The sequence below is a fragment of the Mercenaria mercenaria genome, chromosome 11 (assembly GCF_021730395.1).
Source record: "Mercenaria mercenaria strain notata chromosome 11, MADL_Memer_1, whole genome shotgun sequence".
In the NCBI taxonomy this organism is placed as follows: Eukaryota; Metazoa; Mollusca; class Bivalvia; order Venerida; family Veneridae; genus Mercenaria; species Mercenaria mercenaria.
Window position 1 is genome coordinate 77,580,562 of NC_069371.1, and position 17,847 is coordinate 77,598,408.

At 34.8% G+C, this 17,847-nt stretch overlaps 1 protein-coding gene across 2 annotated transcripts in view; it reads right to left on the minus strand.

Annotated features, from left to right (window-relative positions):
* Window positions 1–13,523: 13,523 nt before the first annotated feature.
* Window positions 13,524–17,847, minus strand: part of LOC123532136 (calpain-1 catalytic subunit-like) — a 31,678-nt gene continuing 27,354 nt past the window's right edge. For both annotated transcript variants that reach the window (XM_053517816.1, XM_053517817.1), the window contains exons 15-18: window positions 17,262–17,335; window positions 16,221–16,332; window positions 14,930–15,056; window positions 13,524–14,560 (exon numbers count right to left, since the gene is read on the minus strand). In XM_053517816.1, coding sequence (XP_053373791.1) covers window positions 14,542–14,560; window positions 14,930–15,056; window positions 16,221–16,332; window positions 17,262–17,335 — 332 coding nt within the window. In that variant the 3' untranslated portion in view covers window positions 13,524–14,541. The remainder of the gene's footprint in view (window positions 14,561–14,929; window positions 15,057–16,220; window positions 16,333–17,261; window positions 17,336–17,847) is intronic.

The window sequence follows — 17,847 nt, forward strand, 5'->3', positions numbered from 1 at the left end:
GTAACCAGTTTAATAAATCTATCAAACTAATGACTAGGTCATTCAGATTTTGAACTTCATTGCCAATGATTCAAATCGGGGATATTTATTGACATAGGTACATATTTAGCCATCATAAGAGGCTTCATATTTCACTGCTAATATAAATACTCATTATACAGCATAGACAATAAGCTCATATGAAATTCATAAAACATGTAATACAATATAAATACAACTTTAATCAAAAGAAAATAAACTGGTACACGTGTTTGTCCGCCATCAAAGATGAGAGTTCTTAAGCGCGTTGTAACGAGAATTTTTAAGCAGATGAAAATTGATGCAGTACTTTATCTTTTGATTTAGTGCTATTTATTTACATTATTACACATGTTAATGTTTTTGCTTTTAAAATTATCAAATGGTTTCCCGTACATTTTTCTCAAAAGTATATTTAAGGTTTTGTTGCGCGGATTACATAGGCATAGGAAATAGAGATCAATATAATTGCACCTTTACTAATCCTACCAGGTGTTCTGTATTACAAAAGTGGATCTATTGTGACATTTTGATACAAGCAAAACTGTATTATCTGCACTATTATTTACCTACTGGTACTTCATTTTATTATTGGCTTGTTAAAAGTTAATTTTTTAAACCCTATGTAAGTTGACAGAAACATAGGAACCATGTCTTGAGGGGTAAATCAAACACAAATGAATAAAACCTTAATGATTTTGTTGTGCCCAAAAAAGTAATTTTATTGTGTCTGAAACAGTTTTCATTTTCTACTCAATTGTGTAAAATTTCAAGGGAAGTAAACTAATAGATCTCTACTTATAAGTAAATAGCCCAAGGCAAGAGTTTTTCATTCTTGTGGATCACAACTTTAAATTACAAAAAAAACTTCTGTTTTTGATATTAACAAAACTATCACAAACTTCACATTTGTGAAATCATTTTTGGTTATTTCAAGGACTTGGAAATTAATTTCTATACTTTATTTAATGTAATACTATCATTGAAAATTTTAGGGCCTATCTCTAGATTACAAACTTAATAACTTCTGTTTTATCGTTTGTAAATACTTTTAACTTTTGATATTATTGAGAGGGTCAGTTCTTTCCAAAATACACCATACTGTTTATACGTTATTTTGATGCCACTAAAACTTTAAATATTGTACTCCATTTATGTTATGGTGTGCATAATTATAGGTCATTTGTGAGTGTCAGGCATTTCTGTTGTCTTCCATTTTCCTGCAAAAGATGAGGATCAAAAGGTCACAGTCTAGATTTTCAAACAGTCAGATGTTAAACCGGCCATTATCAGATTTGATCGCAGTAAAAGCATCACTTAACTTAATGAATTAAATCTATAAAAACTCCCAATTGATTTGACACTTCACTGAATCGTATAACGATTATGATGGTCAATATCGCAATTAGGAAATATGGAAATCCCCTAAACTAATATTGAAACATGAGCTGATACCACTGTTCGGTTCATTGTCGCGGTAGTTCAATATTTCAAGATTTATTCATAACACTCAGTACATTTTACATGTAACACATGTGGTACAAACAATTATACATACATTGCGAGGCACATGCACACACAAGATACAATAAATTAAACGACGGTTTGTATTATTATTTTTTTTAAACCGACAGTCACTATTCTAGGTTCGTATAAGTGTAGTAGACAGGAGAAGGGAACCTTTTTTTTTAAAGAAAGAGGGAGAATTAATCACAGCTGTTACTTGTTTACGATGAACAACTAAACAATAGCAAAACGATTCGTAAATAATAACTCCCAAAATATTGTATAAATTGTAAACACCAGTTTAAAACAGCATTCCTGGTCAGACTGCATCACAGAATGCAACCGCGCCAGTGGTTAGGCCGATCCATACCAAAAAGTCACCGGCTACATCTGCGTCACAGGTCTGATCCCGAACACTGGCTAATTAGCTGGGTGGCTGACTGGCTGGCTGGATGGATGGATGGTAAACGTAATGCAAGCATTCGCAAATGAGTGCCTTTGTTACTCTTACCGAAACGAAAATATATAGACCAACAATAATTGATACTTGCGTATACTACGTAAAAGGGCGTATCCAGCTGTGTTTACCTTGCACGAAACGAAAACACAAGGTCAACTGTGGATGAGTATATACTCTGGATAGATATATTGCAGACTATACGCTGATTATTTAATTAGGACTGCATGCAGCATAGCTACAGTAATTGAGGTCAACATAATTAATAATTAAGCTGAAGAACAAAATATACACATATACAAAATAGCATAGCTTATACGTATTACTGAAATCTGGTCACAAACATATATAATTTTTATATGCAACAACATTTCCAGGGTTAGTATTTATTAATTTTTCAAACTTAATGATATTGGTGTTTTTATAAAAAATATTTGTTAATGTATCGTTTTTTTACTGTTATTAAACATTGAGCATTCTAGCAGTAGTGGAACATATATGTGATGGTTAAAAAATGGCCTCAATTTCAGAAGTCACTATTTTAGACATTATCACACTAACTGTCTGTAACAAACCTACATTGATATCTATTTAACTGGCAATCAAATCCAACCATGTTAGAATATAAGATTACACAAATAAATATTTCATAAAAATGGATAAAATGTTGTTTTTAGTTATGCACCATCATTTACATGTATCAGACCTCTGTGATACCCACTACCGTTTAACCCAGAGAAAATAAAGCAACGGTTGTTGTTGTTTTTAAAAAAATTATTTTCGTTTTCAGACTATTCAGTAAAATTTGTTATTTCCTTAGATTAGCTGCTCAGAAAAAAATATCGCTTGTTTTCTGTACATGTGAGCGGTTTCTATTGATGAGATGATTCCAGATGACGGCATGACCATATATTTTTTTTGTCCCCTCGTATTCTGGGGATCAGTGATAATATGTTAGTCTGAGGCGAAAATATCTGTGTCGGTGGGATTTCTGTTGAAATGGTTCACGTTTATTGATTATGTGTAGTTTGGATTTAACGCGGAAGCCTTTTGGTGCTGATAATTTATAGAATTCTATTATTATAAATTTATGTAGTGATTTTCTACTTTGGCAAGATCCTCAGACAAGAAGCCTGTGTGGTTGAGCGTTCGCCTGCGGATCAAGAGGTCCTTGGTTGGTTACTGGGTAAGGCTCGTTTTTTTCTCTCTTTAATTTTAAACGCCTTTATCGGGCAATTGTACTTATGCTTTTTAATTAGAAACAACTACTACTTTTTACTTTCTTATAATATTATATTGCGTTTTATATAACCTGGCGGGGCGGAGTTAATCTCTGACTTATGCAAATAATGGTAATCTAAAAGAAACGAGCAAAATCGGTAGAGCTACAGTGTAAGGTAGATGGCCAATGAATAAGAAATCAGGTCGCCGAATATACTACATATCCTGCACAATAATGCAGTGGACCGTCGCGAAACCCCGCCCCGCCATGTCGATTAAAATGGACCGGGACTATACAAGGCCAAAAATATGAGTTTACCGTAAAATATAAAATGATATCGGTTACTCTGGCGCATGACCCTATACAGTACAGAACTCCTCATGCTTTTCACCTTGATAGACCAAAAGGGGAGACTTCATATCAATTTTAAAAGACAAATTATATATGTACCCTTAAATATTTTGTATACAGCTGTCTTTTCCAGACGACCTGTCCAAATTAATCAAGTTTCGTAAATATACGGCTACGAACTTGATACTACACAAGAGACCACACAAGGTATGATGTTACTCGTCCAGGTTCACGTTCATATTTAAAGGTTATTAGATTTGTATCAAAACATATGCATGGGTTCAGCAGCGGCAATATGCGCGACTTAAAAAGAGCGTAATATTATTCCGCGAAAGAACGAGTGCATATTTCTCGATGCAAATCTAATAATCTTTTTATTACTTACGCATCTACATTGAAAATTATTATATAAATGATTCAAATTTGTTATCAAGCCTGAGTGAAATTAAAAATATCATCGTTTAAGAACTTTTACGCGACGGCATACATGAAACTGACGTCACAAATGACGTCACACACCCGATATGAAATTTGAACGTCAGTATGGAAAAATATTGGCGTTTCAGGTTCCATTGAAACTTAACAGAGTTTTTTTTAATGAGTAAGTAATAATAAATAATTATCACAATGAATATCTGCTCCTCCTGTTCATTCTGTCGATGAATCTTGAACAAATCTTTTGCCGAAAGGAAATATGTTGTGGTGCTGCTTTTTTATGGCATTGCTTTTTTCAGTGACTTAAGCATACAGCACTGAAATATTTTTCAAAGTAGAAAACTTGGTATCAAATAGAGACAAAATTGTCTTGTAAGAAGAGTAATATTCCCGAGTTTATGATAAACACAAGTTAAGAATCCGGCAAATATGCAAATATTGACCATGCTGTTTCAGCTGAGGGAACGCTATTAGCATTTTTTTTTGGTTGCATATCAAGTATCAGTATTTAATGATCTGAGATGGAAATTAAACACGCGGCGATAATTTTAAAAGCTGTCCAAATAAATTGTAAAATACTAGTAGCTATGAATTTCATACAATATTTTCAGTACATCAATGATGGGACACTATTTTGAGCTTGTTTTGATGCTGGTGCTGTGGACTGTTAGTTGCCATGGACAACAAGTACCTGATTTAACTGAGGGGCAACTTCATTCTCGAGTACGGGAGTTAGAGAAAACAGTGGAGCAGCTATTAAAGCTTGCGGGCATTCAGAATTTACAAATCGGTATAACAATTTCTTACCTTCTTTCAGGAAATTCACTGCAATCAGTGCACTTCATGACGGCGGGTTGTTAATGCAGCTTTTATCTTTATCAGTCATCCCTTAAAAATGTAATAGGCTTTCGTGGACGAGTGGTAAAAGTCGCTGACCTCGGATAACTATGGCTAGCGAAATGTCAGTGGTCTACACAGATGCCCGTCCGTTACAAAAATAATACCCAGATGGGAACACTAGGTCTTTTTTTATCTTTAATATCTTAAAAGTTGTCGTGTGACTTGAATGATGTCCATGTGTCTTAACCCTTATCATGCTAGACACGATTGGTTCTGCATTTGCGAACACTGCAGGCTCATCCGTGCAGTCTGATAATTACCTGCACTGTTCGCAATTCAGTCTGTATCTTTTTGGTATACACCCCTTTTAACAGTTAATGGTACTGTCAAAATTGAAAGATGGACAAATTCATTATAGAAATTTAGCAGGGTAAGGGTTAAAAAATCTCAGTTTAAGGTAGTGGAGCCTAAATAAAAAAGTCTCCACACGCGATTTCGGTATTATCCGGTTTTTAACCGTTAAACGGAAAGACATGTGCGCGTTAGGAGAATGCCGAACTTTAAACACACGGAAATTGCCGAGAGCTATTTTAGGTTAATTACAAAAGGTACTGCCTTCAGCAAGAGGCTGCGGGCGGTTATAGATACTTTTATTGATTTTTTTTGGTGACCAGGCTAGTTGCAAGTCGATCATTATGTCTATCAAACTATTAGATTTTGAAAATATTGCTAAATTGCCGTCGTCATATCATCATCAGTCTTAAAACTACATGTACATGGATTTTTTTTAAATACAGTTTGTATTTGCCCTCAGTAGCCTAGTGGTAGAGCGTTCGCCTTAAGCGCGGGAGGTCATGGGTTCGCTTCAGAGCGTCACACTAAAGACGTGAAAAATGTAGCTTCCTTACTTGGCGCTCAGCAGTATGAATATAGTTATAGGACTGAAAAGCCCAGTGTCTGTATACTGTGACTGGGTAATACGTGTCTGTGGCGTTATATCAGTGAGGCAGCACTTAGTTTATACTAATTTATTTTAGATCGATTGTGAAGCAAGTTCTACAACTTATATTAATCACTCTTGACACCTCATTCATGATGGAATCCATCGCCACGAGGGTATGAAAGAAGAGAAGCCAGTTTCACTTTTAATGCTGTGAGCAAGGGAGCTACTGATACCATTTTGTCACGTCTTTGGTATGATGCGACTGGGGATCGAACCCACGGCCTCCCGCACTAGAAGCGGACGCTCTACCACTAGGCTATCGAGGCAGCACTTTAAGATAGGGTATTGTGCTGACGCCGTCGTTTATATGAATATTTTTTGTTGAAAAAGACGCTAAATCCAGACACACATTCTTTAATCCCTTTAGAGTGCCCCAAAAGACGGCTGCTCGAACTGTAGAGAAGAGGGGTTTTATGTACCCAACGTTGTCTTTGTATCCGAGCGATGGCTTGGCACTAGGAGACTCTAAATCAGGTGAGGAAAATTCTATGATGAACTATGATGTCCTTTTACTTACCATTTTCAAATGTACTACATGTATGAAATGAATTTACATATGTGTGTTCTCACAACAGTTGCGTTACTGAAGTGGTGGCGTAATTACTAAGGTCGGTCTGATTTCTATCTAAAATGTACATAAGTAATGTCAATGCCAGGAATAAATACAATATATATGAAGAATTAATACCACAAAACATTAAAAATAGGCAATGAAAGACATCCTATGATTATCACTTGAATAATTTATTATTATTATTATTACTATTATTACTTATACTACTACTATTATTATTATTATAATCATTATTATTATAATTATTATTATCATTAGTTATACTACTATTATTTTTATTATCATTATTATTATTATTATTGTTATTATTATCCCCAGCTGATGAGGTAGGCTTCCACGTGTCGTTAACCGACGATGTACGTCTCAGTTGGGGAATGAAGTTACCATATGACACAGTCCAGCTGAATATTGGCGAGGCATATAACAAAAGTACAGCGAGTTTACATGCCCATACCTCTTTTCACTTAACATAGTTTGCCGGGAGGATACGTATCTTGAAATCTCTGTTGAAATAAGTAACGGAAATAGCTCGCCTAGATACATTCTTAACACCGTTTGTGATCATCGGAAGCGAACACTACTCGGCAGAGGAAGTCTGTATTGCGGCGAAACTCATAATGGTTGCACGGCGATAGTGTCCTTGACCCGAGGTGAAAAGGTCACGGTTAAAAAGGTGTGGCCCAGAGATGGCACACTAAGCACTATCGCCGGGGAAGGACTGTCAACCTTTTCTGGCTACCTGCTCAATGCAAAAGAATAATAGTTAAATAATAGTAGTGTAGCTAACCTGTTAGATAATGCAAGACAATAACTAGACATTGTCGGCTTAAGTTGATGTGGACAATGAACTGTGAATGTGCTGTAAATCCTGGGGGTCTTCTCAAGACATACTTGTATTTAATTCACTGTTACAGTACCTGACTTTGTTCATGACAGAACGTCATTCAAGTATTATATAAACAGACTGAATGAAACTGAGTCTTGGTAATGTTCTATGTTTGTATAGGAAGTAATTATTTGGGACAATTTAAATGAATGTTAGTAAAGGAATGTTCTCATAAGACACTAGAAGAGTTACTTTAACCAAACACGAGTAAAGTTTTTTATCAAGAGCTCTCCAAAATATACATAAACTTAGAATAAGATTTCTTTTAAAAACAAATAGTAATTCTACAAAAGTTCCATCAACTATGTTTCCCATTTCATTTGATATATTGTGTTTCTGCCTTCGTCATAGTCTGTCCGTCTTCATATAGCCTGATCTAGCTTCTCAAAATCCTCTGCTAGGATTTAAACGGAACTTCACAGAAATGATATTATGAAGCCTTGTTGTGCGTATCCTCGTTTTTTTTGTGGAGTTAGGGTCACTTAAAAGTAGTTTTTGAATGAAATTTGTCCGAACTGCTATTAATTATAATTAGCAGGATTTGAAAACAATTTCATAGGAATGATCCGTTCAAATTCTAGCTGAGCATGTATTACGAGGTTCATATTAAATTAAATTATCTTGTGTACTGAGTAATGGCCCTTTGATTATCCTACATAAAGTCTTTGAAAAGATTTTTTCTGTAATTCACTCCAAATTTCATTGAAGCCTAAGGGATTTATTGAAATAAGATGTGCATATCGTTGGTACATACTGCTCGAAATATTTTTTCCGGATTTATGTCCATTATTCATTTTACGGAAAAAAAATTCGGACTTCTTCTCCTAGTATAGGGCTGTTTGTGTGCTTTGACTGAAACGTCTTAGGAATGATAGTTGCAGGTCTATATTATTCATAAGGTATGGATTGTACGTTGAACGATTTGACGAATTAATTGTACCTCATTATTAGAAATAGAAATTATGTAGACAGATCCTCTTTCATCATTTTGGGAACGCCATCAACGCCAGTGGAATTAGGAAAATGTTCTAGAAAATTGTTTTATTTGAAAAATTTGCAAATGAACAAAATCTGTGTAAAGATAGTTTTGTGTAAAATATTAATGTACTGCATTTTAGTAATTGTTCAACATTCTAACATGATCAGATTCATTTTCCTATTAAACAAAGAAGGCAGAAAACAGTGAATTATTATACAACAAATCACTGTTCTGACGTCACAATTATTACGTCATGGCGTCAAATGGCATAGCGGCGCGCTGGAAAAGAAACCGATTGAAAACGGGCAAATATTTAATTAATGTTGGCAAGGATGTATTTAAAAATCCTTGGTAACGTGCTAGAATCGAAATAATATATCTCATTTAGTGATTTGCTCTTGAATAAATCATTGTTTGTCGTTCAGATGCGTATTATTATATCACGAGGGCGCATCTGAACTCCAAACAATGTTTTATTCAACGACAAATCACTGGGTGAGATATATTATTTCTTAAGTATAACTGTTTTTAATGACCAAAATAAACATACAAATTAGCGAAACTATTTTAAACCGGCAAAATTCCTAAAACGTAACACTAATTTGGGAATGTTAAATTAAGAATTGGGGAAAAATATTTTCTTTGCTTTGGGATTACATCCTTTTACTGGAGGTAGATTTATAGGGAGAAAAGCCCTGCTAGAAATTTTTGTCAACGCTTCATTTAAAAATTCTAGTCCAGATTTCAATGATAGTAGAAAGTGCTTGGTATATTGCCTTGTTGAGCATATCATTGGCACGTCCGCTCGAAATATTGTTTGCGGAGTTATTACGCTTAAAATCATTTTCGAATAAAATGAGTAGCACGGGTCCTGCCGCTAAACAATTTTTCACTGATATACGATCCTTGATTTTTACACTAAAATTCACATAACACCGTTAAAATATTCACATATCACCGTTAAAAATGTCATTGTATTCAGTTACAAAGTTTACATTATTTATTTTACATCGTTTTTTAGAATTTAATGTAAATGTAAACTGTCATTTTTATACATTTCATTCCTCTACTGTGAAAATGTAAATAGTTATACATAATCAGTTTCGTATAAAAGTAATGCTCTGACCTTTCTAAAAATCATATTCTATAATATAAAGAATCATCATCAGATTTTATAAAAAGGTTACAACATCAATAATAGTAAATATAGGCAAGTTGGCGAGCGTAGCGGTCCGCAAAAAGGACATTCAAGGGTATTTTGATATAATGAAAAATGGAAGCTTTGCCGAAAAGAAAGTGCGATCGCACCCGATGCACCTATCCTTTCCCGCCTCTGGCTACGCCCTTGCAGTATATGTTTCTTTGTTGTAGGTTAACATTAATTTCCCCGTTCTATTTTATCAGGAAGGGAGAAAAATCGTTTTTTAAATATCTCTCAAGCATGATTATAGATTGACGAGCACATTAATGTATAAAAGAGACTGTCGAGAATAAATGTAAAAAAGAGGATAATTTGTTTAAGATTTCGCACTTCAAGCATATAATTGTAGTCACTGAAAATGAATGCACGGCTTCATCTATACTTGGGATACACATTTTGATAGTTTAAAAATCTCTACACTAGCTTAAAATGAAAGTCAGATGATCATCAAACTGTAATTTCATGGTCTCCGACCAGTCTATTTTCAGTATCACAGTTAGTGGGTTTGACTTGTCACTGTGTTAAAGCAACTTAAAAATAGTTTGCTCGTTACATTTTAACATTTTCCATGAAAAAACAGCAACAGTCACTTGCTGAGAAAGGGTTAACTTGTACCGGTAAGCAATCCAGGAACACTGGTTAGGCCAACTGCCTGCCGTTACATAACAGAAATACTATAAAAAACGGCGCTTACCAAAACTAAATGAATAAATGTGTTTTGAAACGCTCCCTAGACAGTCCGCATTCGGTGTTCACAGTCAGACTTCACATAAACCGACAATGTCTATTACTCTGTACACAGGTGTTTGTAATTGATTAACAGCAGGTATATTTCGTTGTCATATGCTTGTCACATGATGACGTCTGTCTGTTTTTTTTTTCTGAATTTATGTATCAGAATATCTAAATCGCTAAAGCTATGATTATTTTGTACTAAATGAAGAAACTCTACAAGTATTGCATTTACACAGATATTTTAAGTGTTCATTAACATTCAAAGGACAACTTGAAATTCACAGTTAACGTCTGTGTGCATCATTGTATAACTCGTTTGTATTTTGTTTGACTTTGTAATGAAATTAACGAATTCTCACTTGGCTTGCGTTTATAGATAACACTTCTTTGACTGAGTAAAATGGCTTAATATTTTCATACGCGCCAAAAAAAAAAAAAAAGTAAAAAGGGAAGGCAAAGTATGGATGCCATTTTCTCCACCAGTCCGCAATCTACATGTCCTTTCGTCCGTCTAAAAAGTGTTGTCCGAATAACTCTTCCTAAAGATTCAAGGTATTTTGTGAGAACTTACAGAAACATATCACTATGAGGTACAATTTTGCACATTGTCGTGAGAGTATCCATTTACTATGATTGGTGTAGGAGTTCTGATCCGTTGAATTTTTACAGAATTTACAATCAGAATGAAAGGTTTGTCCTGGCAGACGCTATGACAGTCTGCAAGGGTTTAAACCTAGTATCAAATAAACTTATTTGCATTTTCCACCGAAAGCTAGAAATATACTTCTTAACCAATCAGTGTCTTGTAGAGGTCAGTGATTCGGTTGAAAATATGCTTCCGTGGTGTAGAAAGAAGTCCAAAGTAAATATATCCTTATTTTCCCAATTCGTGTAGAACAAGTGCTTTAATCACACTTTTTCACTGCTAGAATACATTCTGCATGAAATGAGACGGGTGTCATGTTTATACACACAATATGGTAAGTTTTGCAGATCGAAACCAAAAGTAGAGGTTTACTGTGCGGACAAGAGCAAATATGCGCCATTTTTAGGGTAGCAGACCACAACTAACTGGCATTTCTTTAGGAACTATTCAACCCCCTATTTTCTTTTTATTTTTAAAATGTGAATGAATAAAAAGCAACCGTTTCTTAAAATGTGAACCGTTCAGATAGAAGAGACACGCAATAATATGTACTAATTTGATTTGTTTTAAAGTCAGTATGGTCTAGGTAAATATGTCGGTAGTACATTAAACAGACTTCCACAGCAACCAGGAAATACTTTGTACATTTTGAAAATGTCGTACATTTTGAAAATGTTAAAACGGACGTCATTTCGTGTGTCATTTCTCCATGATATGTATGGAACAAAGACCCACTTGACGTTTTTTTTGATTATTATATCAAAATTGAAAAGAACATGACAAATGAGAACATACCCTTGCAGTTTTCACTTTTCATGCTTGCGGAAGACCACAGGAGCCCCGGGATTTATTTCAGACACGGATTAGCACCAGAATAGAACCACCGACCTTTCGCAAGTTAGCATGGTGTTTTTCTTATATGAAAGAAATCAGTCCAGTCTGAGGTTCGAACTAAATGCCATAAGGGCAATTGTCTTGAGGCCAGCATCTTTAAGTATCAGAGCTAGTAACACATTTGGTACAGTTATCTCATTTTGAAACGAACCATTGTTGGCAAGACACCATGCCTGTCTTCAATTTTAAGATGTGTTGTTAACACAAAACAAGTGCACACCTTTACTCTGCAATGTCTTGGCTGACCTTTAATGAAGGTCTTGCTCATCGATACTTCATGGTTATCATATATATGAAGTTTCATTGGAATACCTTCAAAAGCGTGGAGAAGTCGAAGCCACATTTATCAATAATGCAAGGGTATACTTACGAGTATTGTCTAAGAACAAGGAACCTTTACTTTGTAATGCTTAGACCAGCCCTAAAATATGCACATGTATCGTTTCCATTGCAGTGCCTCTGTCATTTACGCCACAAAGTCATATGTACCAATTACGTGCAGAAGTTTAAGGACCCTTAACTCTAGAAAGCTGTGATCGGCCATAACAAAATATGCCACAAACATCTGTTTTTCATGATGATTCTGTATATGAAGTTTCATACGAATCCGTTAAAATAGTGGAATTAGATCTCAAGGCAATCTTTCCACTGACCAACCAGTCACATGACCATAAAATGGTTCCCAATATACCTCCACATACCATCAATACTTTCTGTGGGGCATTAATAAGTAAATCTCTGATTTTTTTTAGGTTTATTGTTTATATATACCAGAGATAAAACATAGAACTGTAAAGAACTGTAAGAATGATAGAGTGAAATACTGTTTGTAAAACTGTCATGACAGTTGTATTTTGTAAAACATATTTAGCACATACTGAGCAAGAAGGCACCGCTGTAATTTGTATGTACCATATAGCACACGAAAATTTGCATATATAGTAATGTCACTGCGGCCACAGCGCATTAAATTTTATGCAACACTGCATTATCATAAAGTTTTATCAAGATGTACGCATATTCAGTTCTGATAACACGGAGAAACATAATTTTCTAGGGTTGTTTAGTTCTCAGCACTGAGATTCAAATTATGCAACAGATGACATTTTGCTTCACGCTATTTGTTTTATTAAATGGGAAAGGCAATCAAACAAAAACAATCACCAATTAGCATAAAAATAACGAAACAAATCACATAGAATTTCAATGACGAGAAATTTCGTTAAAACTTTCGTGTCGCCATCGGAGTTAACGTTGTGTAGTGCTAATGCATGTCACCGCTTAGTGATATTTGTTTCTGATTTTTGCCGTAAATAACGCCAAAGTGCGGCGTTCGCCGTTACCATACTTTCCAAAAATATCTATATTTTGGTAAGTATTCGGTATAAACTGATGATTGGTTCAAGGAATTTTATAAATATATCAAGGTACTTGGTGAGAATTATTGTTTTTATTCTATTACACACGATCTTATGGCTGCAGTGACATTACTTCTGTACCAACCCTCGTACATACGTTGTACCAACCCTGGTACATACGTTGTACCAGCCCTCCAAGCCTCGTACATACATTGTACGACTCTAGATCAGCAGACCAGATTCTAACGGCAAAATTAATGTCCATTATTTAACATTTCGTAAAATTATTCTGACATGTGGAAAGAGAAAAAATATGTGAGAGATTGCCTTGTCAGGCTACAAATAATTGGTTTATCTGTCAGCAGATAAGAGGTATTCCCCTCTTTGTTTGGCATATTATAAATAATGAATTTAAACGTAGTAAAAATAAATATAATATCACAACGTATTATCACAGTATGCTATTAGATATTCTAATTATAGATATCCATAACAAAAAAAAAACCAAAAAACACCGGCTCGAATCGATACCTGAAGCCTCATTTAAAACATAAATTTTAGACGGAGCCAATGAAGAGAACATAGATCTACGGATCGCGGGGTCGTGAGTTCGATCCTCGGGCGAGGCATATTTTCTCCGTGACGATTTGATAAAAGACATTGTTTCTGCACCCCTGATCAATGTAGAGAAGTTGGCAGTTACTTGCAGAGAATAGGTTATAATATACAGAGACACTGGTAAGGCTAACTGCCACCCGTTTCAACATTGTGTCTGAAATCATTATGTCCTCCACCACTGATTCGTGTAGAGAAGATGGCAGTTACTTACGGAGAACACGTTAGTACTGGTACATAATCCAGGGATAGTGGTTAGGTTAAAAGCCCGCCGTTACATAACTGAAATACTGTCGTAAAACTGCACAAAATCCCAACAAGTTAAAACGAACTCTTAAAATCCAAAGCTTTCGGACATAAAACAATTAGTTTGACACAATTGTCTGTTCTCGTTACAAATATTAAATATAATTGTGTAACTTTCCTCGCGTACAGACACTGTTTACCACTATAAAGAAAAAGTATAAATAAACATTTACTGAAGTAAAATAATACTGTAGCCATTTTGACCCTATTGATATGATTGGTTTCAATAATTTAATTATGTATAAATCAATACATTAAAAATGTGCATAATTAATACAGTAACATAAATATTGTGCTGTAAAAGGTTCTCACTTTAAGATTTTTAAAAAATAAGACTTAAAAATGTCATATAATTCAGAAAAAAACGGGATTTTGCTTTCCACTGCTAAGGTCTTAAAAAGTATATTTGCCACTGTCTTAATATAAAAATTCAATTCTGTTTGTGATCACTGATGCAGGACGGCTACGTGGACAGAATTTGTGACGTCATTCAGGATCAAACGTCGGACGTCGTGCTACTCAAATCTGTGCTTCCTGGAATACAGAAATAAGGTTTAACAATTAGAGTAAGTATAGTTGGTGTTACGTGATCAAAAGCTATAATGAAGGACGTAAACCATTATTATTCCTTTATTTGCAAGTGATGCGACATATTTAACTTTGTCTGAATATGACATTGCAGAATATGTACATTCCATGTGTATATGTAATGTGGCAAAATTGGTACATGCCTTGTCTGAATGTGATATGCCGAGGTTGGTACATTTATTTTCTGAATGTGATATGGCAAACTTTGTAAATTCCCTGCGGCAGGGTAAGATTTGTCCTTCCCGTATCTGAATGTGACATAATGATTGTGGCAAACACTTTGTCTGAATGTGTAATGTCAAAAATGATACATACCGTGTTTGAAGATGGCATGATGATCTTACAATCACGGCGAAACGTTTCTCCTGATTATTGCCGTCCAAATGAAATAATACGAAGTATCGCCCTGCACTCAGCTTGTGTGTTATATCAGCTGATGTACCTACAATAGATAAACACTAGGCTGATGTACCTACAATAGATAAACACTAGGCTGTTGTACCTACAATAGATAAACACTAGACTGATGTACCTACAATAAATAAACACTAGGCTGATGTACCTACAATAGATAAACACTAGACTGATGTACCTACAATAGATAAACACTAGACTGATGTACCTACAATAGATAAACACTAGGCTGATGTACCTACAATAGATAAACACTAGGCTGATGTACCTACAATAAATAAACACTAGACTGATGTACCTACAATAGATAAACACTAGACTGGTGTACCTACAATAGATAAACACTAGGCTGATGTACCTACAATAGATAAACACTAGACGGATGTACCTACAATAGATAAACACTAGGCTGATATACCTACAATAGATAAACACTACGCTGATGTACCTACAATAGATAAACACTAGACGGTAGTGTCGTCCAAATGGCAAAGCATGACCACTCAATTCAAATTAACTTCAAAACATGTATTTATACTGTGTTGATTTTGTTACGTAACTAATGGAACAACTCAAATTATTGAGTCTTAAAATGGTTCAGGCATGTTGAATATTGCTAATTTTGCTCGTGAAGGTAGATTAAAAAGAATTCCTTTTTGCACGAATGTCTTCACACCACATCACCACTGTTTCTTTCCAAGTTCTTAAAATGGACCATCACTGACCAGTTTAAGGTTTTATGGTACAAAGATTTCTTCATGTGATTATAGATGTAATAGCGGTCGTACACACCAAGAAACGTTAGATTTAATACAGCGTAAAATTCTAACCAGTATTTTGCTATAATTTTAAACTTCATGGGTCATGTTCCTGATTGCTGATATAAAAAAATAACTTACACAGTGTGCACCAATCAGCTTTATTTTAAAGAACCATTCCTAAAAAACATTAGCGGTCTAGCTCGAAATTTTTTTTTTTTTTGTAAAAGGTCTTACATATTTTTTTCTATCCCAGAATTCACGTTTTTTTTTCAACCAGAGACGTTGCAATTTCCTATCTGTGCGGGCACTTTGTCAATAAGAAGGCTGCGTGACACGGGTCCCACATTCATATAACCCTAAGAAATGGTGACCATGACCATGACTACGGTGAATGCCAAGAAGAAAAAGAAGAAGACACTAAGACATGATACCTGCGACAAAACCTCCTTGTTGACCTTCGATTGTCCTCGGACAACTCTCATAGTGGTCCCACAGATATCCCTGGTGTTCTTCACTGTCTTTAATTTCATAGCCAGGATCCAACTGTATAATATAGTATTTAGAACTTATGAATTCAACCTTTGACCTTTGTAACCAAGATTCTGGTAATCAACAGTTACATCCTCTATGTGTGTAAGCAGCTGTCAATAACAATCGACATAATTTGACTTTACTAGATTTGACGAATTTCTTAACTTACATTTTATTACACATGTCTTCAGTTACTTCGAGGGAAAATCCTTTTTATGTATTTATCGCCATCTCACAAGAAATACTCAGTTATGAAAGTGTTTTAGTGTTTTGTCCATTTTAGGACCTGTTCTCCAGGTGTGTGCAAAAGGAATGAACTTCAGACATAGTGCTCCTTTCTAATCACCTGTCGCTAAATAACTGAATTAATACATCTAGACTGGAAGTCTTTTTCCATTTCTACTATATAATTATGAATTAATAAGAAGCAACTCTAGCCAAATATTCAATTGTGGGACCCCTTGCTTTTTCGCTGTGACGTCATTTATGAAGTCAGAAATGTCGTCGTGATGGCGTCTTGACGTTCCAAACGTCAAACAGTTCACCGTTCCTACAAATTCTCTGTCTTATTTATCTAATATATAATTATGGTCATATTTCTTTGACAACTCCAAATATTCTACACATGCTCTTAGTCAATGGAGAGAAAAAGTTTAATGTTCTGGAATGTTTAAAACACGTGGGGAATGTTCTAAATAAAACCTGGCGCAGACAGGACAGTCATGAAATAAATATTTGCGACATTGGAAAGCAGGTCTTGGTTCCTATCAACCATGGATAATCTCAATAGAGCTGAGTACCAGAATTGCAGAATTGTGTACGGCATGTATTTTGTACCTTTGACAACAATTAGGATAATTCTGTTCTTGGTACTCAAAGCAATATGGCCCAAAGGATAAGCGAGTGGATAGGAAGATCATACCATTATTTTTATTTCTTACCTGGAAAAGCCGAAGTCCTACCGGGTATACTTCATTACCTTTCTCCTGCATTATTGTGAAGTTTACAAGTTGTTCTGTAAAATACAATCGTGACCTTCACTTTGTTTATTGGTACGTTAAATATTTTTTTAATATATACTCAGTTCCAAAAAAAGTGTGCACTTTTTAAGTTTAAATATTTCAAAAAATCCCCGACGTTTTTGTTTCAGTTTTTTCGTACACTAACTCTCAGGTATAACTCAAAATCTAAAATGCACACCAATTTGTTTACGAACTGATTTAAATTTTGGTACCAAACATTATAAGTTTTCATGAAAATAACCGAGAAAAAATAACAGAAAACTAAGTGCACACTTTCTTTTGGAACTGAGTGTATGTCCTACTCCCGCACGATAATTCAAACGACAGCATGTTTATATTATTGTTTAATTGTTATGGTTCTCATGCATTGTTGAACTCAAAAAGGTAGTCAATGATAGAAGTTTTAATGAAGAAAAATCATAATGATCAAACATGTTATCGTTTGAGTTATCGTGCGGGATTTATATAATATGCCTACATATTTTCTGTATGAAATACAGCATGT